The 21231-nt window shown below is 45.8% G+C and overlaps 1 protein-coding gene across 2 annotated transcripts in view; it reads right to left on the bottom strand.

Moving 5' to 3' along the window:
* LAMC2 (laminin subunit gamma 2) overlaps window positions 1-21231 on the bottom strand; it is a 53557-nt gene that overhangs the window by 15769 nt on the left and 16557 nt on the right. The window contains exons 3-12 of one of the 2 annotated variants that reach the window (XM_074322075.2): window positions 19637-19825; window positions 12554-12689; window positions 10399-10497; window positions 7939-8075; window positions 7061-7183; window positions 5951-6140; window positions 3685-3797; window positions 2508-2726; window positions 1688-1870; window positions 836-1081 (exon numbers count right to left, since the gene is read on the bottom strand). In XM_074322075.2, the coding sequence (XP_074178176.2) occupies window positions 836-1081; window positions 1688-1870; window positions 2508-2726; window positions 3685-3797; window positions 5951-6140; window positions 7061-7183; window positions 7939-8075; window positions 10399-10497; window positions 12554-12689; window positions 19637-19825 (1635 nt within the window). The remainder of the gene's footprint in view (window positions 1-835; window positions 1082-1687; window positions 1871-2507; window positions 2727-3684; window positions 3798-5950; window positions 6141-7060; window positions 7184-7938; window positions 8076-10398; window positions 10498-12553; window positions 12690-19636; window positions 19826-21231) is intronic. The other variant, XM_088801629.1, reaches the window with a different exon arrangement.

Raw genomic sequence — 21231 nt, 5'->3', positions numbered from 1 at the left:
GGGTGGCGACTCTGGTGTGAGTACAAGGCTCTGGGCTCCCTGCACAGACCTCGTAGGGGGCCAGGGCTCCTCCAATCTGGGTCCCTAGAGCCACTCTGGACCTTATAATAAACAAGCTGAGTTCTGGGCAGCAGGCTGGTTGGGAACCTTTGTGAATAAGGGGTTTGTCTGTGGGGCAGGTGAGCTCCCTAGAAATAAACTTGCCTCTTGAATGTAACCTGTGCAGAGGTTTGAAAGAAAGTCTGAGAGGACCTCTCTGTACATTCATGCTTTGATCGGAAGCAGCCCGAGGAATGTGCCACGACAGCCGCTGCTTTGAAGCCGAGTCTCTTTAAGAGACTTTCTGTTAGCTTTCCATACATCAATCACACTGACTTCCTGAGAGGGTCTCTTAAACTGCTTTACAGCCCGCTCCCCTCCCCACCTCAGTTTGTTCAGGCTTCGTTTCAAGTCATTTATTACTCTCCTGTAACAGGTGTGGCGCCACTTCCTTGCCAACCAGCCTTGGGACAGGCAGAGGATGTGGCTGCATTTTATCTCCTCTTCCACTTACGAAGGTAAACCTGACCTTTTTCACTTCTCCCACCCAGCTTTAACCCATTCTACGTCCTCCAGCTCTGCCTTCCAGCCCTGCTACCGGGGAAACTGGTCTTAGGGCCTTTGACACGTGAAAGGTCTGGGCTGTTCATGGGCCAGCTGGTAAGAGAAACCAAAGTAGCATTAGGATATTAACTGCTGTTGTACGTTCTTACACATGGACACACCTGCACGCTTATGTACACACACACACACACACACACACACCCTGACCAACCTGTCTGGCACACCATCCTACCTCGACACTTGTCCACTGGATTGGGAGCCAAGGGGTCCCCAAAGTAGCCCACTTTGCATTGGTCACAGTGAAACCCGGCTGTGTTGTGGATGCACTTGAGACATCTGCCCGTCAGGTGGTCACAGTTCCCGGGAGCTCTGGGGTCCACATTGTTGTTGCACTGACAGGGCTGACATGGCCTCACTGGGCCCCACTCCCCAAAGGGGTCCCCAAAGTAGCCATCGGCACAGAGCTCGCAGCGGGCACCTGGAGGCACAAATGAACAAGCCCCGTGGTCACCTATGGGCAACGAGCCCAGACCGCCGAGATGTGGCCACCTAGAGGGGTTTCCCACCTGGACCCCAGAACCATCGCCTCAGGAGCCGGCACCCAGGGCAAGGGGGTGGGTGGCTTTTGTCCCCACGGGGTCACAGCAGTGCCATGCGGAGGCTTCCTGCCACTCAATGAGATGGTTGGGGAAAAAGTCAGCCTTGGCAAATGCCCAAGGCTGCTGCTGAGGAATGAAGCTTCTTTCAGACTGACCAGCAGAGACGTGGGACATGTAAAAAGTCACTAAGGTTTCCTTCTTGACCTTGGTTCATTTTTAAAACCTGAGTTAAACTGTGTATTTTGTCTGAAAACTTCATCTCCTAATCCCAAACCTTCTAAAACAGCTTTAGATGTGTCTTCCCCGTGCTCTCTGCCCTTCCTCATCCACTTCACCCCTCGGGCATCAGAATAGCCTTAGCTTTAGAATGAGCCCACTTAGATTAACCCCCAAGTACTTGTAATTCCCTGGCAAATTCCTTGGAACAGAAGCTAGGTACTCAAATTCAGGGCATGAGGACAGGGTGATGCAGGCGCTGGCCTCACCTGTGATGCCGAGGGGGCAGTTATTGCACACCACGTCCTCTGTCTCGGGCATCACAGAGCAGCTGAACCCATTGCGACAGGGACATTGCTTGCAGCTGCGGGGGTCGTGCGGATCATTGTAGAAACCAATGGGGCAGTCGGCACACTCGATGTCAGGGTTTTCATCCCCTGAGTAACAATCTCCTGGGAGGCAGAGGAAGAACGGAGGGAGGGACAGAGAAATGAGCAGAGGAAAACTCTCCACTTCCTGTAAAATGGATGACGTGTGGGGGTCAGAGCTTGGTAACTCAAAGCCTTCCTCTCTGAAGCTTTCTTCAAAGTGTGTGAGTACTGGCATTCACCTTTGCCCTCGTACCAACTCTAAACATGGCCAGGAACCTGACTCTCACCCTCACTCTCCCATGCTAAGTAGACATACACTTCCTTTACTACCCATAGCTTAACCCTGGCTCCCCTGCCCCCACGGCCTGACACCATTTGTCAGCACATTCATCCAGGCCCGGACACTGCCTTTGATCTCCCCATATAATTCTTGCAACTGGACACCAGCTCCCCCACCCAGCACTGAACCATGACAGCCATTTCCTGTAACCTAGCACCTTTCCCACAACCTTGTGGCATCTCCATAATGAAAAGGATCGAGTGTAATATAGCACCGTGCCCATCTTCCCTGACTCCAGCCCTCCTTTGCCTTAATCCTTTCCCATCTCTGAAATGAGTGCAGGGACCGTCTTTCTTATACAGCTCTGTCTCTTCCACGGGAGACCCCCGTCACCTGGCTGCACCCCCAGCCACCTGGTCCAGGTGTCATGTCACTTACCTGTATCTGGATCGCAGGTGCCTCCCCCTTGGCAGTTACATGGAACACAGGTGCCAAAAGGCCCCAGTCTGGCTGAATCTCTTTTGTAGCCAGAAGCACAATCCTGGCAGAACTGCCCCTTGTACCCAGCAGGACAGACACATTGTTCGACCCAGGGCGCTGGGGCTCCAGAGACGGGGCGGGCTGAAATCAGGGTCACGTTGTCAAGGTACCCAGTGCCTGCAATAGAGGGAACAGGTTCAGAGGAGCAAGGGGCGAGGTCGAAAAGTCTAAATCAGGTCTCTCTTTGGATTTTATTTTTCTTAACTATCAAAGACAGGTGGTGTTCCCTCACAAAGCCATGCGTAGAGGTACAGGGGTCCATTGTGACGGGATGCACAGGCTTTGATGTCACCAAAATCAGTTTAAATTCTGGCTCCACCCTCACTAGCTGTGTGAATTGTGCAAGTCACATAACCTCTGCACAATGGTGTTTCCTCAACGGCAGAAGAGCAGTAACACTGGGGTCTACCTCCCAGGCTGGTTGTGAACATTAAGTGACACAATGCATATGTTATAATGTGCCTGTCACAAAGTAAAGATTCCGCAAGCTGTGAGGAAACACCTTTTCTACTTCCCCCTTGAGTCACTGCATTAGTGACATGGAAACGGTGTGTGCCAGCCATGCTTTCTTTTTACATCGCTGCTAAAAAGCTGAAGGAATTCTCACTTAAACCATTTCACCCGGGATTAGGAGGACCCAGCCTGTGAAGTTCAACAAAAGGAGTCAACAGAATACAGGCTAAGATCCAAACTTGGTAGCATGGGGCGTAATCCCCAAAGAAAAGCTACTCAAGGAATAAAGAGGGCTGTGTCGGCAACCCCATTTGCTAGCTAAGGGAAAGTGCCCACTGGTTGCAGATAGGTTATCTTTTTCAAATAATCAGCTTTTATCTAAATCCGGAGAGTATTTTAGCAAGGTAGCATCATTCATTCCTCATGGGTGCTGACCTCTTTGTAGAGAAACATTCCTTTTTAATAACTTCTTCTAGAATGTAAAAGTTTAGACCCGATCAGAGACTCTACATCCAAGCCATCAGTAATTTATCTACTTGTTGGGATAGCTGCACCTTAGAAAGCTGCAGCAAATTGAACCAAAACCTGAGAAGAGAGAAATTCATTTCTCCTAGTCACTTACTGTATTCTCCATAGGTAGCTCGGATCCGCAGGGCGGTAAGGTTCCTTAGCAACCTTCGGTACTCAAAGTAACTCAACTGGGGGCTCCAGTGACTGCTTGGATGTTCATTTAATCTGCGTGATTGTAAAGCAAAAGCTAAAAAATGAACTCTTTGAAAATCTTACCATTTGTATACCCAATACCAAGCATGCCCCTTTGCAGTCCTGCTTAGAGGGGACTGAAGGACCAGTAGCCATGAACGTGGAGCTTTCTCACTCCCCGGGGACCACACGCCCCGCAGGACGTGATGGAGGACATCCCAGTGTGGGAGCCCGAGCTCCAGGGGTTGTGGCATCCAGCGTTGCTCCAAGTCCTCGGAGACCACTTTCTATTCTTGGTCATGCAAAACCTAATATTAGAAACCTCTCTGAGTTCAGGAAGCTCTCGTCTTCCAGAGTCACCATTCATTTGTGGTTTTGCTGTTTACGTGATTTGTTCTCTGAGCACATTTCCCTTTTCGAAAGTCAGTGTCCATCTTCTCCATTGTTCACATCTAATCCGCCTTCATTTGGTATCACTGTGCCTCACTGCATTCCACCAGCAGCCCCTGCACTATTGTTTTGTATGTGGTTTGAATTTTTTCCTGGAATACCTCTTCCAGGAACAGCCCTAACCCTTTTGTTTCATTCGCTGATTCATTAAACAACAGTTTACTGTGTATTTGGTTTGGGCCAGAAGCTGTATTGGGATGAAAGATGCAAAGACAACGAGGGTGTAGCAACCAACGTCCAGGGAGGGGAGTCGGTAAACAAATAATGATGATACAACTCAGTGAGTTGTGGTATATGCATGCACAGGATGCCACAGGAGCTCACCAGGTGACTGTAATTCCACCTGGGATTCTGAGAAAGCTAACACAAAGAAAGAACCTCTAAGCTGAATCTCAAAGAGTACGTGCGCCAAGCTGAGAAAGTGGAAACAGGTATCGCAGGTGGGTGTATCACTGAAATAAGTTGTACTGGGTTATTCAAGTACACACGGTATGTGCTGTGGGTCTTCTAACTCTACTCCCCGGACCTCTGCCCTGGGTTAGCCTCCAACAAGCCTCGCTTAAAGCACTGAGAATGTGTTCTGATGGTCCCATTAAGGACCCTACCCACACTATCCTCCTCATGGCATGTGCCCCAGCCTCCGGCCCCATCATGCTGCTTCTCCACCTCCAATTTCTCAATAGCTTTCCATCGTCTTGCAGCATGCACAAGATCTCAGCGCCTTGGTATGACATACAAGGCCCACCGTGGCGGGCCCTTTCCAGGCTTTTTAACCTAATCTGTCCGTGTCCCCTACACGTGCTGTGTAATATCCATACATATCGCTTGCCAGTTCCCCCTGCATTACACCTTTCCACATCCCCATATATATTCACATGTACAGATTGTCCTGATTTTGTCCCTAGGAAAGCCTGGTGCTTCTTTCTGTTCTCAGCCCGCATGCTGCCTCCTCTCTGAGGCTTTCCCTGAGCCCTCCAGGCAGAACTTGGCACTCTTTCCTCTCCTCCCAAGTCTCCACGAACATACACACCACCAAAGCAGCTATGGTACTGTGTTAGGTTTGCTTTCTGACATGTTATAGATTCTACTAGACCAAGAGCTCTTGGAGGACAAAGACTATGTTTCTTCATTTTGATTTCCAAGCTGCTCATTAGGACTGAGCACTTAGAAGGCACAGCCCCCGTCCCAGACCTCCCTGTACCCACTATTCAAAACTCCCATTCTACAGAAAAAGGTGCACTCTCCTTAGACACACATGGGGCGTCCATGACCTCACTTCTCGCTGTATTCCTCTCCCCCACTCCATGCTTCTCTCATGCTTAACCACCAGGAATGTCCTACATCACAGAACTTCCTCAAGCAGGATATTTCCTCTGCCTTGTTAACCTTTCCCCCTTTTCTTTCTTGAGAGAGCTGCTGCTCTTCACTCATCACCTCTTCTTGGCAAGTTTTCCACCATCACACCAACGTGGGTGAGTGGTGCCTACGTGTGTTCCAAACACTTGTGTCCACCTAGTCTCTTTCGTCCCTTACAAGCTACACGGTCCTCACCTGTTTACTTTTCTCTCCTGCTAGCCTGTCAGGGGCTTGAGGGCAGGACTCATGTCCTGTCCAGTACACAGCACCATGACTGTTCCATAAAAGATGCTCAGAACAGCACGTAGACATCATGAATGACGGCAGGATGAGTGAACAAAGGAACCAGACTTCAACCACAGTATAGTCTCTCTTTTTACCTGAATGTGTAAGTCTTGGTGAGCCCACAAGGCAGTGTCTTGCCAAGTGGGATCAAGGGAGCTGTGACCCGTAGACCAGCACCTTCCAGGATCACGTCGTGGGTAGATGGGTGCCTGCCTCTCCTGTCCACACGGTAGTCAAAAGACAGGCTTTGCCCATAGCTCACCTGTTGATTCCCAAGAAATTTGGCTGTAAAATAAAATTTGAAAAGATGAAGAGCCATTGTGAAACTGGAAAAGCAAACAAATGAGCGAGTGTGCACTGAGGCTGGCGATTTCTGTCCGGGAGTCCTGGATTGCCCACCCCCTGCTGCCCCAAAGCACCGTTCTCGAAGAGCCAGTTGGTGGCACTGGATATGGCCATAATGCTATTGGCTACAAAGGAGGGTTAGTTACTGAAATAGTAAAAGGAGCTCATTATGAGACAATTCCATCTATTAGAGGATTCATAGTACGGCCCTATGACAGACCAATATGTAGAGATCCCAGGCGTATCGGCAATAGTGCCATTTGTTACAGAAAGCTTTAGAGCTTACAGGATGATTTCAACAAGCATCATCACATTTGATGGCAATGATCTTGGAGGTAGGCGTTATTATTCCCATTTCACAGCTCAGAGAACTGAGGTTTGGAAAGGTTAAGAGGGCAACCCACCCAGGAATCCCATGTCAGCTGAAGACATGAACTCGGGTTAGAATTCTAGCCAGAACTTCCCATCCAGCTTTTCTATATCACTCACTAACGCATATTTTTTTAAATTTACCAGTGGTTAAAGCTTTGAGAAATGCCTCGGTTTTGCTTTTTCATCTTATTCTTAATAGACCCACAGATTTAACCATCGTCCTTCTATCTCATCTTGGTGGAAATTTAGAAACTTCCCATTGGATTCAAGTAGGAACCTCACCCCAGGTCTGACCACCTGGACACCCAATTCTGCTCTATTGGGCCACAACTTTGTCAAATTGGGCTGAAGCCCCAAGTGTCCTCTGGAGACCCTGCTGCCATGAACACTCAGTGATACAGTTTCCATATTCACCAAGTCCATCTTTCTATCCTGACTTCCTGATCTCATAAGTTGGCGTCTCTAGGAAGAATATCACACATACATACCAGGGGCTACAAAATAGACAGGGTCTGATCGTCGCGCTGAGCTGAACACATCCCGATGGCGCGGTGACCAATCGAGCTTTGCAGGAGACCCATTTCTTTGGATAGCCTTCCAGCCATCCACATCTGGAACACAAACGAAACCACTCTGCATTCAGATAAACCATCTATTGAGATAAACAAGGCAAGACTTGCTTGCCAAAAAAATCCTAGCAGTGAAGACCAAGTGGGGTTTTCTTACTATTTCCACACTCATGTACGGTCCTCAGAACTCCCCACACACCTCTCTGTTTGGGTCTCAACTCTACCCGCTCCCACACCACAGCTGTTTTGACTCTTGTAAAGAGTCATTTGGATTTTTTATTTTATTTATATAAACCGGGTCTGGCCCTTAGTGAGATAAGAGGGTCCAGCTTGTTTAAAGAGAAACTCAGAGTTTGAATCATCTCAGTCTCCCATACTTTTAGGGTGCTTTGTCGCTTGGTTAACGCATTTCACAGAAATTAATTCATTTAATGTATGTGAGAACAGTGTTATTAGTGAATGTGCGTTCCAGGAAAACGCTCATAAACTCCTAATCTGTGATTCTATGTGGTTTTGACACAGCTGAGTATGGGAAATGCAGGGAGAGGAAAGCCTGGTCTTTTTTTAGTTATTCTTTTAAATTATTTATACACTGGGATGAGCGAAACGTTCAGCTCCACTTTTTTCAAGACACCGGGTCTGCCTTATGGCCCTGTCAAAACAACGTACATTAAAAGCTAGAAGAGAATTGCTACAGGAGACTTGTGGATCCCATCCCATACACGCTGAGGGGGTTATCTGTAAGCAGAGCCCTGTACAATGTCAACAACAAAATTCTAGAAAACAGAACACTTTACCTTGATGGAAGTCAGAGGTGATTTTATGGACACTGTATTCCCCCGAGCTGTGGCAGCTGGCTGAATGCCCGTAGCAAAAACACTGGGTACAGCCCTCAGGGTTTCCCCCATCCAGGTGGTAGTAACCTGCTCGACACCTGCAGGGGCATTTTAGAAGTCGGACAATATTATAGGTTATTTCTTATTCCATATGGAGAATACGATCACTGATCTCCTCTCTCCCACCTGGACCTATTCATTCCCAGAGGTGGGCAATACTAAGTTGCACATACACCCTCATCCCAGACCACCTGGGGGACAATCACAGCCCCCCCACCCAGTGAGCGAGCAAAGAGAACGTGGGCTCCCTTTCCCTTTGGTAGAGCAGAATCACGTTTGAACCTTGGTAAGGGATTGAGTGGAGGTCATCTGGGTAAGACAGGGCTGGGTGGAGCAGGGACATGCAGAACTAGCCCTGTTCTGAGCAAGGGCTTCGTGGGGGCTAACAGGTGGCAGGTGGGGGCCAGCAAAGGAAACAAATGCTCCAGCCTAGCACTCAGCTGTAATGACCCCTCCCCAGACACTAGTTGCTGCCCACCATCCCTGCCCCTTGTACCTGGGCTCCGGCCCCAGGGGCAGGGCCAGTTGAGGATATGACAAAGGGTGGTTAGTGGCTCTCTACAAAAGCAAAGTGTAGGCTGTCGTTCTACCTCTTCTCCCATCTCCAGCCCACCAGTGGCTTCTCTGCAGATGACAGCTGCCAGACAAGTCCCAGATGTTGGGGTCACAGAGAAGAGGGCAGGGGAAGCTGGCGACCAATTGATTTTTCTCTGTTCAAGTTAACTACGTCCTTCTACATGAAATAATGATAGTTTCAAGTATCATTTATTTAGCACTTATGATAGGCCAGGCACCTATAGGTACTCTCTCATTTAATCCTCACTACCACCCTATGAGATAGGAATTGTTACTTCCAAGTTTCTTAGATGAAGAGGCCAAGCCCAGAGAGATTAAGCAGCTTGTTCGAGGCCATTCAGCTGGCAAGTGGCTGAGGCAAGATTCAAACAAGGGTACATCTGCATCTAAATCATGTAATCTAACCCACTGGCCCATGTGTCAGGAGTATGTGCAAAATCACACAAAAGCAATTAGCTGTTATGCTTCAGAGAACAGCTGGACATAAATAAGCATGGTTTTTATGTTGTACAGGACAAGGGTTGAAAAAAAGTCATTACGGTTTCTATGGAGGAAACCTAGAGATTAAAAGAGATTAAAAAACAAAGAAGGAGGGAAGAAAGGCATGAAAGGAGGGAGGGAGGGAAGAAGGGAGGAGGGCTCCCCCCAAAGGGTGGAGAGGGCCTGACCTAGGAAAGGAGGGGAGGGCAGAGGAAGGGAGGAAAGTGAAGGGAACCAGGCAAAACTATAACAATAGCGCCCAGGGATGCACGTGCATAATACATTAGGAAGAAAAGTCAGGAAGCAATTACCACAGAAGTTAGAATAGTGGTCGCTTCTAGGAAGGAGGGAGGAGGTTGGTGTTGGGATGGCAGCTTTTTTAGCGAAGGTCTTCATTTCATATAATCGGTGGTGCTGACAACATTTGTTTCATGTGGCTTGCTATGTCTACGTTATATTTTGAAATTGAAAATGTTTTCAAACAGTGACTCCTTTTTTAACCCTTCAGCTATGTTTCCCCACCCCCACCTCAGCAGCAAAGAACCCCCTGGAAGCGCGCGCGCAGAATGTGTGCGGAATGTCCTGTGCCCAGGTGGAAGCGATTGGCAGGGTGCCCAAAAACTGCTTTCTTACTTGCAAGGAAATGAGGAAGGAGCCTTTACCTTTGGGGCCAAACTCACAGCTCTGTGCTCTCAACCATCTCAGGGGAGGGCAGAGTTTTCAGTCTGAGCAGTTTGTACTTAAGGAATGTCCTGCAGCCACAGCTGAGGGTGGATCTCTCCTCACTGGGCCACCTGCCCCAACATGGCATGGAGCCCAAATCGCTCTTACACCTTCCCCTGTTCGTGTGTGTGCATGCAATAACCATGCCATCCCTGGGCGGTTCCTTTTCTGCACGTGACGGTTAAATGTGGCTATATGCTGTGAGGTTCCCTCTTACTAGAATTTTCCCAACATGTTCAATTAGGTCAGGCCTTTCCTGGGAGCAAGCTGGGTCATGTGACCTCATTATAGCACACCACTTTGTATGGGAGCGCCTGGGAGGGGACTCCCTGGGGCCCCGTGTCTCTACCGTACTACTAGAGACAGAGAAGTGGCCACAGCAAAAGCACAGAATCCAGTGAGATTTGGGGGCTCAGCTGTATTTTTTTCCCAAGCCTAGTTTTTGAGGACAGCGGGCAGGAAGGAGGTCATCAACATTTGGTAAGTGTCCCTTTTCTATAATTGCCCTCAGAGAATGGCTTCTCACGCTAGTTGCCAAGAGGCTCTCCCTGCTATGTCTGGAGGGCCGCAGTTCACACAGACCTATCACAGCGCTCTCCAGTGACAGCTGGCTTGCAGACACAGCGGCCCGTGTCACAGGGCCCCGAGATGCCAGCTGGATCACAGTCACACTTGGAGTCTCTGGGAAAGAAGAAAAAGAAAATTAGGGATGTGTTTCCAAATGGTTCGCAACCATACACAGAAAGATCCAGTGCTCAGAAGCAAATGTCAGCGACTTGAGCAAATCTTTCATTTTCAATGAGGCCTCCCTTAGCTGTCCTTACCCCCACGCTCATCTCTCTCAGACCCTGTAAGGACTCATTTGTCTGTGTTAGTGCTACTCCAAGTGTGATCTGTGGGCGGCAGCCAGTCCAAGAACTGTTTGCTATCTACCCCGAAAGAGAGGAGGGCTTTTGTGCCAAAACGTAAACCACATTCATCACGTAACTGTTTAGTTTGGTTGACTGGTTCGGTTGACTTTTTTTTTTTAAATCATTTTTCTCTCTCTGTTGTTTAAGTCAATGATGTTTGCTTTCATCGTGATTGATTCCACCTACTTGCAATCTTAGTTCATGTAGTTCTTTCTTTTGGGAACACTTTTATTGAGATATAATTCACCTGCTATGTAATTCGCCCATTTAAAGTGTGCAAGTCAATGGTTTTTAGTAGATTCTGAGTTGAACAACCATCACCACAATTCTAGAACGTTCTCATCACTCCATAAAAGAAACACTGAGCCCGTTAGCAATCATCCCCCCATTTCCTACCCTGAGCTCTAGGCCACCACTAAGCCACTTCTTGTCTCTCTAGATCTGCCTATTCTGTACAATTCCTATAAATGGAATCATACAGTGTGTGGCCTTTTGTGTTTGGCTTTTTTCACTTAGTATGTTTCAAGGCTCATCCATGTCATGCCATGATCAGTACTTCATTCCTTTTCATGGCAAATAAAATCCCATCATATGGACGTACTGCCTTTTCTTTACTCGTTCATTAGCTGATGGACACTTGGGTTGTTTCCACTTTTTAGCTGTTATGAGCCATGTGGCTATGAACATCTGTGTACAAGTTTCTGTGTAGACATATGTTTTCATAACTCTTAAGTATATACTTAGGAGTGGAATTGCTGAGTTTGGCTGATGTTTTTTGTTTTTGTGGGGTTTTTTTTTACAAGACTTTCTAAATGAAATCTTTCATTATTTAATTTTGGCTCTCTCTCTCTCTCACCTCTGTCTCCTATCTCCGTCTCTGTCTCTTTGTCTCTCTGTCTCTCTCTCTCCCAAGAAAGAGAGAGAATGAGAGAGAGAGAGAGAGGAGAGAGAGAGGATCTTTCAGGATCTGCTGGCATGGATAAGTTTGGATCTCATTCTGAGTGGAAAGGGGAGCTAACAGAGGGCTGCAAGCAGAGAAGTGATATGATCTACTTCATGTTTTAAAAGGATTACAAAAGGGAGACTGGGCCCAGGGAAGAGTCTCTAAACATAGTCTAAAAGAGAGCAGAAGGCTGGACGAGAGCAATCTATGGAAGGGCCCCAAAGATAAGAGATTTGGGACATTGACAACTAGAAGAGTACAGGCATGGCTGGAAGGCCGTTCTCATATGGGCAGGGGCTGGAAAGTGGGCAATGGGGACATGACTCTGCAGGCAGCCTTCTAGCTAATGGCTTCACTGCCATTAGATGCCAGCTCTGCATCTCTGTAGATTGGTTATGTGATTTACAATGTATGTTCCCCCTTCTTCCAGAAAAGAGGGATAGAGGATGCTTCAAACAAATGGGGATGAAAATTCTGCAGAAAAGTTCTCCTCCAAATTCATTTGGATTGAAACGAGTCCCAGGTTAGAATCTGAAGATCTTTTACCTCCATCCTAGTTCATCTAAAGGGGGGCAATTGTCAGGGTGAAGAATGTGGGCTCCAGAGCCAAAACTCTGGGCCTGAATATTAGGTCCACCCTCACCAGTAACATTGGGCAACTTATGTAACCTCTCATGGTATATGTTTCTTATCTTTCACGTGAGTATAATTCGAATCCCAACCTCTTAGGGTTATTGTGAGGGTTAAATGAGATAACCCACATGAAGGTCTCATAGCAGTGTTTGGCACACAGTAGGTCCTCGGGAAATGTCAGTGGTCACTAATGTTCGTATGATTGCCATTATTCACGGCAGAGGCAGCAGCGGTGGGTGTAGGTGCTTACAGGAGCCTTTGGTCTTGGGTGCACCCGGCATCCGTGAGTGTGTGGAAGCCTGGCAGACATCGGTCACACCTGTCTCCTGTCACACCTGGCTTACAGCTGCACCGTCCAGAGCTGTCACATCGAGCGCTAAGAGAACCTATGATTGACAAGGTGGGGCAAGGAAAGAAGAAGAGGAAATATATTATTTATATGGTACTGGGAAGCAATCGTCACCCTATGGGAGCCCAATAAGTTTTAAGTAACCACTGCCACCTGCTACTTCCAGCCATTCTCTCCCATCGTCTGAATATGCGTCTGCCCACTACGGACAATTCTGACAGCCAAGGATGTCTTCTTCAGGGAAAGAAATAGAAGTGACTCCTGAAAGCATTGTCCTTTATATTTCTGCCTCATTTCAACACGGAGGAGTGAGTAAGCTACTGCTTTGTAAAAGAAGTTTGTCAAGTCCTTGAGGTCTCAAGGGGAAGGAAAACTTGTGAATGAGCATTATCGTCCTCCTCGAAGAGTGGGCGTAAGAAAGTGAGCAGCAGTTCCCTTATTTCTGGTGGGAGAAAGCCATCTTTTAAGGGTCAGTGTCTGAATGGTGTGAATTTTTAAGAGTACAAAAGGTCTCTTAGCCCAAAATATCTCCATCAACCTGGAAGAGTAGAAATTCTCGTCCTTGGAGCCTCACCCTCATGAGGAAGGAGGCACCTGTATATCTCACCTGGTCTAGAGCACTAGAGACCTTGTCCTGGGATTGATTTACAGACATGCTTTTCCTTGTAAGTGAGTCCTCTCAGATTGAGTGTTGATGAAAGACAGAAGGTTCTCAGGATAACAAAAGGTGTCATTCTGGGATCCAGCCTCTTCTCACCACCTCCCTTCTATCACCCCAGTTCAAGCCTCCATCTTCTCTCACCTGAACCCCGCCTCTCACCCTCCTCCCTGCCTCCATCCTTACCTCCCTTCACTCCATTCTCTATATAGAAGCCAGAGTGCTCTTTTTAAAATGGAATTCAGATCATATGATTCGTCTGTTTAAGTCCTCTAGTGGTTCCCCACTCTAACGCAGAATAAAATGCAAACTATTTCATGGCCCCCAAGACGCGATCTCTCTTACCTCATCTCCTAAGTCCAGTTCCATTTTCACTAAGTCCAGCTCCCCTGTCTAGTCCTAGAAGGTGCTAAACTGCTTCCCTCCTCAGGGCGTTTGCCCTTGCTGCTCCGTGAGCCTGGAACGCTCTTGCACCAGGGCGTCCTGAGTTGGCCCATCCTCAGGTCTTGATTAAGGAGCACTTCTCTAAAATAATAGTCTCTGACTCACACGTCTAAAATATCCATCCCCCTCCCACTCCAGTCCTCAGCCCTGCTTCCTGATGATGACTTCCGCTCACGTTCCCTGCTGCGTCCCCAGACCCTGAACGGTGCATGCCACAAAGACAAGGCCCCCAAATCCACTGGATTAAAGCATCGTTGCCAAGAAAGAGGAGGGGGCTGTTGTGAAAGGACTTACGTGGGAGCCAACAGGTGAGGTGAAAGCTGGCTAGAAGTATTCCTCACCTACTGTAAAATTTCCCTGCAGCTGGCAAAATTAGAAAATAATCTGTATATCTCAGCTAATTATGATAATTAGGCTATCCACGCTCTGTACAGCCAACAGCACACTACACAGTTGCTTCTTGTTTTCTTTGAATTTGTTATCCTTCTGTGAACTTTTAATTCAAACCACTAATTCACTAGGAGAACTTTTAATTCAAATCAATAAAGGTATCGAGCCTATGCCTGTATAAAGGCTTCTCACATTCCACCTGTGGAATATGAAATGAATTAGTCATCTTCATGGTTAGACTCTATCAAAGACTCCATGTCAACTTTGGAAGGCTTGAGGGGACCTCAATGACAATAGTATAAGCCACATTTTTTGAGCACGCACGGCATATTGGTGCTTTCTATATATCAGCTCATGACATCTACTAGTAAATTCAAAGCTGACAGAAGGATTACAGATCCATTTGTGGATAATAGGGAACTACCAGGCCTGAAACCGTCAGACCTGCAGTTTAGAAAGACAACTGAGAGTAATCTGCAGGATGGCCAGGGAGGGGAAGACCGCAGGAGCCTGTGGGAGGAACGGTCTTGTGACATGATGGCCTCGAGTAGAGGAGTCTGGGCAGAAGAAGAAGAAAAGGGAAACATTGGGAGGAGCCACCATGGACGTAGCATGAACAGACTTTGGTGACTCTTGGGAAATGGATGATAGTTTTGGACATAGTGAACTTGGGTTTCTAGTTGCATATTAAGGTGGAAATATTCATCTCGAGCTCAAGGAAGAGGGTAGAGATGAAGGTCTAGGAGCCGTCAGCCTGCAGAGGGATTAGGAAGCAGGAGATTACTCTGGGAGCAGATAGAGAGGGGGGGAAAGTGCCTCGGACAGAAGTGGAACCTCAACGATTAAGGGAAAGGGTGACCAGCGTGGGAAGAAGTCTCAGGACAGTGGAAGCCAAGGGCGGAGGGTTAGGGAAGGAGGTGTGCGGGGGAGTGTTCTGGGGCTAAGGTGAGAGCATTGAACAGGACGAAAGTGAAGAGACGCTCTCGGTTTGGCATTCAGACACCTCCACCCTCACTGCTCTGTAGTCAGCAAACAGCTAAGAAGTAGACATTTTTTGAATTACGCTCTGATAAGTAACATTAGATAGAAGCACTCTCTCTTGAACACAATTTAGTTATTTTTAACACAAATGTGTGTTGATCTGGGACTCAGAACCCCATTTGGTTCATGACTATTATTTAATCATTATATTTAATAGTCCCAGATCAACACACATTTGTGGTAAAAATAACTAAATTGTATTCAAGAGAGATTTCTTGAATTATGCTTTCTTAGGTCAAACGCATAATTTCCACTATGCTTAGGTCAAAAGCATAATTTCCATTATGCTTTTGACCTAAGAAAAGTCTTTCTACAGTAATTTCTCAGAAATGAATTATTCCTACAAGATGGAGAAGATTATACTTTGCTTTTCGGTTTGGCCCACGTAGCCCTAAATGGTGCTCTACAAAACAGCCTTCTGTGGGGTAGTCATAGTTACCTCATGAAAATCGGCATCCTGTGTTCAAAAGAGTTTGGGAAATGGTACATACTAAATCTTTCAGAGATTTATAACATAATAGTACATTCAGTAGGCACGGAGCTTGTTTAATGTTTTAAAGCCAGTGGTTCCAAACATTATTTGACATTCTTATAGACAACACCTGTTATTATCTTGAGGAACAGAGTGTCCCATAGTACATTATCTAGAGAATACAGCTTTAGAAGCTGGGGGTCACGCAAAGAGCCCAGCCTTTGAAGTCCAGCAGATTTTTCTTCAAATACCAGCTCTGCCATTTAGCTGTGTGTTCTTGGCAAATGGCTTACTCATCATTTCTTTTAAGAGGGGCTAACTACCTAGACCTAGTAGAGCTGTTTTAAGACTTTGAGTTAAACTCTAGAAAGTGACAAATTCAGTATCTCATGCCTAGTAGGTGCTTAAAAAATGTAGTTTATACTGTTATCTCTAGGTCTCTTTCAAGTCTTGCAAAGTACACAGGCTTTTACTGTGAACATGACTACTTTAGTTCATATTTCAAAACTTCCAAAATAATAGCACTGGGTTTTCAAAGTATCTCATTAATGTAAAGACACTTGTTCCGATTCCTACATCATGAGCTACTTGTAGGGGCTGTGAACAGTTGGGTTTCAAGAACAGATAAAGAACAGTTTCCTGTTTCCACTTCGTGTTCCAATGAACACTTTGAGGGCGTATGTAGATAAATCATATATGTATATTTGCATATTCAGGAAGGTATTCTAAAATTATTAACATTTAAAATTTAAACCAGGAGAGTATATTTCCTTTTGAAAAGCGTTTCAAAATATATATCCTTGCATTTTTAACATGACTATTATTTAATCATTATATTTAATAGTAATTCAATAATTATTATTTAAGACATTTTAAATAACTCAAATGTCATAGTCTGAGTAATCCACGGTCAGGGTCAGAGATGTGCAAAAAATTAATAATAAAATTAAGAGAACAAGTCCAATATCATTGGTATCCATACAGATTTCAAGAATTTAGGTGTCATGGAGGAATAAACACACACACGCACTTTGAATTTCAAAGTATCCGTCAAAGGGTATCAGGGCTTATACCTGTGGTTACAAGAGTTGAAGAGAACTCAACCTTTTGGCTGAGCTCACAAAGTCATCATCTAAAAACAAGCCTAGTTACTATATTTGTGAGACATTGATGTGAAATCCAAATCTGTGACCAATTTGGGGATTATTAATGCTGTTGGCTTCATTTACTAAACATGGAATGATAGCCTTTTTTGTAAGATGCATTCTTTTGCACTTGAAATTGAACATACAACAAATTTCCTTGTGAGGTTATCATCTGAAAGTGAAAAATATCCTTCGGTTGATTAGGAGACTGGGAAATCACACAGGGAATTAAACTTGTGCCACGGGTTTAGTGATCTGTGTGGCAGACTTATCGTAGGAGGTGGCACATGGAGGGAAGAGGCTATGCCACCAAGATGCCACTCAACCTGGGCAGCTAGGCTCTGAGCTTCAGGTCCTTCAGCTCTGTAACAGTGGGTGGAGCGTGGTCATACTTACATAAAGAAGACAGTCTGTGAAAGAGTTCTGGAAAAGTATAAAGCATTACCCAGATCGTAGGAAATATTATCACAAAGCTTTTCCTGGATATCTAATTATCTGCTGTTGGGGATAAGAGGGCACCATTCTGATTTTTTTCCTTCATATGGAAGGAGTAAGAGGGAATAGTCTCGATCAGAACACCTAGATTACAACGTTAGCGCTTGTATTTGCTTGCGGGGAGATGTCAGGCCATGCATTAACTCTTCTAGTCTCAGTTTCCCCATTGTTAAAAAAAAATTTGAAAAATTCACTGCCAATGTCAGGATGATAATAATAAATAAAATGTTATTAAATAGTTTCAGACCAAATATATGGCCTTTACAAGGCTTCTTTCTATGCCCGATATAATTTTTTAGAAAGCCAGCATTCCAGGGGATTGGGACCCTGACCTCTGTCCTAATAAGAAAAACAATGACATCAGTTTATTGCGTTGTCTACCATGTGTTACCAAGCATCGTTTTATCCTCACATGATCACGTGATGTAAATAGCATGAATATCTTTTTGCAGATGAGAACACTGGGGTGGCGAGTGGTTACGGAGCATGCCCAGAGTGACACAGCAGTCGTGGTAGTACCAAGATTTGAACCCGGCTGTCTGACTCCAAATCCCACCACATTACGATCCCTGATCAGCACGCCTGGGGCTGGAACGCACATAGCTCTACAACCTTCCACCAGTTTCTTTGCCTCCCTCTCTAAGCCTCCACTACTTCATTTGAAAAATGGAAATAATAGCACCCGCTTCGTAATGCTATTTGTGACGACGAAATGAAATGCTAGATGAACGCATCTAGAAAAGTGCCTGGCACAGAGTGGGCAAGTAAAGCATGTTAGCTGTCATACAAGATAGAAGTCATTGCTGGGCTCCACCACGTCCTACCACCAGCCTGACCACACTGAGTCTGGGATAGTTGTTCCCCAAAGAAAAGAAAGAGCCAGACTCATCGTTGCTGGGTGGGCAAGAGACTACACTATGAAAAGAAGAGATGAGTTGGTAAGTCCTTCATTAACATCTCTCTTTGCTAAGCTGCAGGCTGACCTTGTCTACTCAGAGACTAATAACCTTGTGTTCAGGCCAGGCCTTCCAGCTGAGGCAATGACACTTCTAATTATATCCTCACTGACCATTTGGCTGGTCAGTGACTCACACTGAAGCTGCATAACCTAAGGGGAGTGGGCTCTTCAGAGAGGTTAAATGCCCATCAAAATGGAATAATTTTTCTCTTAGTTTTTCTTTATGAAGTTCTTCGATTCATACGGGGACCGGCTAAATCCAAAAGATTCTGGGTGCTGATTCTACGCCACAAGGCTGAGCAAATCTGACTCAAACCACATTGTAACAGCAACTCTGGTGGTTAGGGAAGTGATTGCTGGGATATGGGTCTGTATCACCACAGGGTCACCCCAGTTTTCTCTAAGACTCCCCAACATACTCCACCAGCCACTCATGGAGATCTAAAATCTGCCTGTTTTTAGATTCTTTCAGCTGCTGCTATGAATTGGCCCCATGGAGGTACACTGAGTCATGGCCATGCACTAGGCTATACCCTTTAGGCAGGTCGATATTTATTTTATTATTCTATTAAACACTTCCTAGCAAAGACATGAAAGAGATACGGCCAAGATGATAGACAAATAAGGTAGTATTAAAAAAACTAAAAAAACTCAACTTATTTAACAGAACTACCTGTCTCTCCCTCTTTATTTTCACTAACTTGTTTTTACTGTCTGCCCACGATGAATATAGCACAACGTGTGCCCCCAAATTACCTACAGTTCTGCCAATATAGAACTGGGTGATACGGTTAAAAAACAAACAAACAAAAGAGCCCTTCTATGAACCAGCCACCCTGTTAGGTGCTTCTATTTGTTAATTCTATTTTTTCTTGTTAACGACCTTACGAAAGACTCTAATCTGTCCATTGCTTTGCCTATGTCTTCTATTAGTACCACTTGGTACTGCTAGCACCTTCTCCAATCCCTTATTTTAGCACATAGCACAGCACCAGAAACAGATCTCTCTAATCCCTTATTTTTTGAGAGGTTGGTCAAAGGGATGGTTGTGGATATGAGGAACTATCCTTGGAAGAGTGCAAGCTTCCTTTGTCCCTGGGTCAAAGATTGTCATCTGTCAGGAAAAGTAATCCTGTGCCTTTTGGTTCCAGAATTCAAGCCACTGTGCCCTAAAGACCCCAGCTGATTCCTACTACCTACACTTCAGAAAAACATGTTTCTTTTCAGGTTGAAATTGATCAAAAAGACCAGTGTCTGGTCGGTTCCTGATTGTTCTAGAAGTTGAACACTTCTCTCTTGGCCTGTTTGTTTCTTTCTCCTTCCCTTCCTCTTTCCCTCCCTCTATCCTTTTCCCTCTTTCTTTGCTCTTTTTCCCAACTACCTTTGGAGTTGCAATTGCAGGGTAAGCAGCGGTCTCTTTCTCTGTGTCGGTAAAATCCTTCCTTGCACCTCTCACAGTGAATGCCATCAGTGTTGTCATTGCAGTTGAGGCAGCGGATTCCATTTCCTGTCTGCCTGTGAAGTTCCTGATCAAAGACGCATCGCTGGGACTTCCCGTTGCAATCACAGACTGGGGGGGGGGGGGCGGGGGCGGGGAAGACATCATTAGCAAAAAATGCAGACACGATTCTCCCAGGTGTTTTATTATTATTAATATGAATTATGCATGGGGTACTATATAAATCCCAACTATTTGATGGAGTAAAGTAGGCGAGTGACATGGGCCGGGTGAGGGCTGTGACAGTTCTAGCTTCCCCAAGATGGTAGCAGCGGTTACACAGGGCTGGTAGGGTGTGGTCTGGGAGAGCATGAATTCCGGGTTACCTACTGTACAATTCCTCAAGAGAAACCAAAAATCTGTGTTTTTATGTGAAAATGCCTGAATTGAATATTTGCAACAAGTTCATTTTTAAAATCCCATGCAACCCCATAAAGTCGATGGCTGGAGAAGATGTAAGGGCTGCCAGCACGTGCATGGTGGCACAGCTGTCCAACAGCTGATGGTGTCATCTGGACAAGACACACAACATCTGCTCTTCCCCTGATGGTCAAGGCTGAGTGAGGAGCTAATACGGCTTTCTGGACCAGTGTCTCCTCCGCTACTCACTGCCTTGCGTGTCCCTCCCAAAGCCAGGTATCAAAGAGAATCATGAAGAATAACCTTTCCCGAGTGTCTAAGGAAGTTTATTCTGTGGATATTCCAGAGACTCATGGAGTGACATCTCCATGTGGGACCTAAACAGCCCATTAGTAACACACGGAATTACTTAGCATCGTACCTGGCACACAGCAGATGCTTAAAAACTGTTTCGGTCACTGTTTAGAAGAGAAAGATGGTAAACTTTGAGGTTAAAAAAAAAATGGATCAAATATCAGTTCTGCTATGTTCTCGGGCAAATCACTGGAACTCTCTGAATCCTGACTCTTCTCTTATAAAGGTACATGGCTTTATCTGTCTTCCTGGATTGGTGAGAGGATCCCACTGAGAAAAGAATACCAAGTCCTTCACCTACGCTATTTTATCCCTCACTCACATGGACAGGCATTGCCTCAGAAGTGAAAAATGCAGCTCTGAAAGGTTAGTAACTTGACCCAGTGGAGAGTTGGGATTTGAACCTCTCTGATGCCAAATCCGCTTTCTTTCCATTAGGCACACTGTGTCCACTGCCCATGCCCCCCTAGGGAGAGCCTGCTTCTGGAAGTGCCGAGGGCCATGACGTACCCAGCGTACTGATAATAAAGTCAGCAAATGTGCCAACACATACGGGGCCGCTACCCTTTGCAAGCCGTGTCAGGCTCTGAAGGCACAAAGGTGACCACATAAATCTTACCGTGTTTCTCTGAAAATAAGACCTAGCAGGACAGTCAGCTCTAATGCGTCTTTTGGAGCAAAAATTAATATAACACCCGGTATATTATATCATATCATATCATATCATATCATATCATATCATATCATATCATATCATATTATAG

The sequence above is a fragment of the Rhinolophus sinicus genome, chromosome 11 (assembly GCF_057876585.1).
Source record: "Rhinolophus sinicus isolate RSI-liver-muscle chromosome 11, RSI-T2T, whole genome shotgun sequence".
In the NCBI taxonomy this organism is placed as follows: Eukaryota; Metazoa; Chordata; class Mammalia; order Chiroptera; family Rhinolophidae; genus Rhinolophus; species Rhinolophus sinicus.
The sequence above is the reverse complement of the archived record's forward strand: the minus strand, read 5'-3'. Positions and strand labels throughout refer to the sequence as shown.